At 40.7% G+C, this 2,765-nt stretch overlaps 1 protein-coding gene across 1 annotated transcript in view; it reads right to left on the reverse strand.

Moving 5' to 3' along the window:
* The window catches only part of pkd2 (polycystic kidney disease 2), a 40,294-nt gene that overhangs the window by 20,690 nt on the left and 16,839 nt on the right, over positions 1-2,765 (reverse strand). Inside the window, exon 6 of the mRNA XM_043674498.1 lies at positions 311-539. Within this exon, the coding sequence (XP_043530433.1) occupies positions 311-539 (229 nt within the window). The remainder of the gene's footprint in view (positions 1-310; positions 540-2,765) is intronic.

The raw sequence follows: 2,765 nt of genomic DNA on the forward strand, positions 1-2,765 counted from the left end.
CAACTGTGGAGACAAGATATGCAAGAATGCCTCATATACTTTTCCAGGTCCCAGAAATAAAGGCCTGAGAAACTAGCAGGGGCCAGAATTTCCTATGTTAAAACAGTGACTACACTTTGCCAGCTGTAAAGTGCTTCGACATCCTGAGATCACAAAAGGTTCTATTAAAATGTAAGGTTTTCTCGTTTCTATAAGTAGTGTTGCTGGCAGAAGGTCTTTCTTTCATTTAGCTAGTAATGTTAGTTAGTAATTTTGGAGGTTCCAGCACAAAATGCTGCAAAATAGTTTCTTTCCATGGATGGACACTTACCACAATAATCACAACATCCAAACAGTTCCAAACGCTCTTGAAGTAACATAACTTGTGAATATAGATCTCCAGAATCTCCTCAATTATGTAGTAAAATATGAAAATACAGAAGGCAAGTTCACAAGCTGCCAGGAAATAGTCAAATGAGGATACATAGCGAATGAGTTTCACTGTCTGAAACTGCCATGATGAAAGAGCCCCGCCTGTTGCTGGAAATTCAACCACCAACCTAGGCAAGTGGGACAAAAAGATCATTTTTGAAAGATAGGACTAACATCACTTAATTCCTGATTTAACAGAGATTACATTAAAACAAAGTACATACAACAACTTGTGAATGGTCAAGATACATCACACGGCCCACACAGTTAGATGTCGGATGAATAAAAGGTTAGAACTATCTAAAGCAAGTTCCCTGATTATTCTGGACTACTGCCTGAAATTTTGGTTCTTTTACATAAAGGAAGGATATATTTGCATTGGAAGCAATTTACGGAGGGTGAACCAGCCTTAATCCTGGGATGATGGGGTGGTCTATCGGGTTTCAACTCACTGGAGTTTAGAAGAACAAGAAGTGATTTATTGAAACTAGATTCCAAGAAGCTGAGATAAGATCAAGGATGGAAAAATGTTTCCTTTCATAGGAGGGGCACAGATTTAAAATAAGGAGTTTCACGTTGAAGACAGCAATGAGAAGGAATGTATTTTCTGTCAGGAGATGAACAATTTTCAGCATCACCTTTCGTGCAGTGAGCAGTAGAGGCTGGGTCATAAAATACATTCAAGACTGAGTTAGATAGACTTTTGAATGAGAAGGAAGAGAAGGATCATGGGACACAGACAGGAAAGTGGAGTCAAGGCCACAACTCGATCCTGATGATACTGAATAGAGAAGCAGGTCCCAGGTTTGATGAGATTGACAGCCTAAGCCTGATCCCATTCCTTCAGATCTTATGTAATCAGACACAATTAACTGAAAGAATACACTGTCAAAATTCAAAATGCTCTCTGGCAATTAGGTATATTACCAACTTGAAAACAAAATGAACTTTCTGCAAATATCATTTGCTGCTTTTGGTTGAAGTGACAAATAGCTGAATAATTGCCATATGAGGGAGAGGTTTGTTGTGAACTGCATTTTCATTGAGGAATCAGAGCAACCCCTAGAAAAATGGTGCCACCAGGTATTCCAACCACCCCTCCAAGAGGGCCTAACAGGGCAGAAAATTAGGAGGATTCCTGCAGAAATTCCAGATCATGATATATTGTAGAAGCCAATCTTATTTGACCATACTCAATAATTTTACGGAAGGGAACAATCTTGCCTACAAAGCACCTAAGGAACATATACACAATTCTAAAGGTGGTTGCTGGGCCACTGTTTTTCTACCCACAGATGCTGCCAGAACTGCTGAGCTTCTCCAGCATAGTTTGCTTTCGATCACCAACATCCACACACCTTTGTTTTTCTCTCTTAGAAACATGAACAGCAGCATTGCCAATATTTTCAATCACTTCATCAAGATTCCAAATGTGCTCGATGTATATTCACTTCTTTGTGTTTCTTCACAGCTGTCACCTTCTGGTTTAGGTCAGAGACCACATGACACCAGGATATAGCCCAACAACTTTATTTGAAATCTCTTCACCTGATGAAGCAGCAGCACTCCGAAAGCTTGTCAAATAAATCTGTTGGACTATAACCTGGTGTCGTGTGTCTTCTGACCTTGTCCATCCAATCCAACACCAGCACCTCCACATCACACTTTCTGATTTCTCATACTTGTAGATATTAAAAAGACCTCCATTTCACTTAATACTTACTTGAGGTCCCATGATTAACCTGCATTTAGACTAACCTTAGCTTTTGTTACAAAAGGCAGAAAATTTTATAATAATTTGAACTAAGCTTTGTTTTTAAAAATATCCAACTTCTACTTTAACCCCTTCCCTAACGTCAGAAAATGAATGTACGTCCTCTTCAAACTTTGTTACTTATAATTTAAATTATGCAAAACTGATGATTTTTGTTCAATTAAATTTGGATTAGAGTGGCGCTGGAAAAGCACAGCAGTTCAGGCAGCATCCGAGGAGCAGGGAAATCGACGTTTCGGGCAAAAGCCCTTCATCAGGAAAGAGGCAGAGTGCCTGAAGGGTGGAAAGATAAATGAAAGGGGGGTTGGGGTGGAGTGAAAGTAGCATAGAGTACAATAGGTGAATGGCGGTGGGGATGAAGGTGATAGGCCAGAGAGGAGGGTGGAGTGGATAGGTGGGAAGGAAGATAGGTAGGTAGCACAGTAGCATAGAGTACAATAGGTGAATGGCGGTGGGGATGAAGGTGATAGGCCAGAGAGGAGGGTGGAGTGGATAGGTGGGAAGGAAGATAGGTAGGTAGCACAAGTCATGGGGACAGTGCTGAGCTGGAAGTTTGGAACTGGGGTAAGGTGGGGGAAAG

The sequence above is a fragment of the Chiloscyllium plagiosum genome, chromosome 32 (genome assembly GCF_004010195.1).
Source record: "Chiloscyllium plagiosum isolate BGI_BamShark_2017 chromosome 32, ASM401019v2, whole genome shotgun sequence".
NCBI lineage: Eukaryota > Metazoa > Chordata > Chondrichthyes > Orectolobiformes > Hemiscylliidae > Chiloscyllium > Chiloscyllium plagiosum.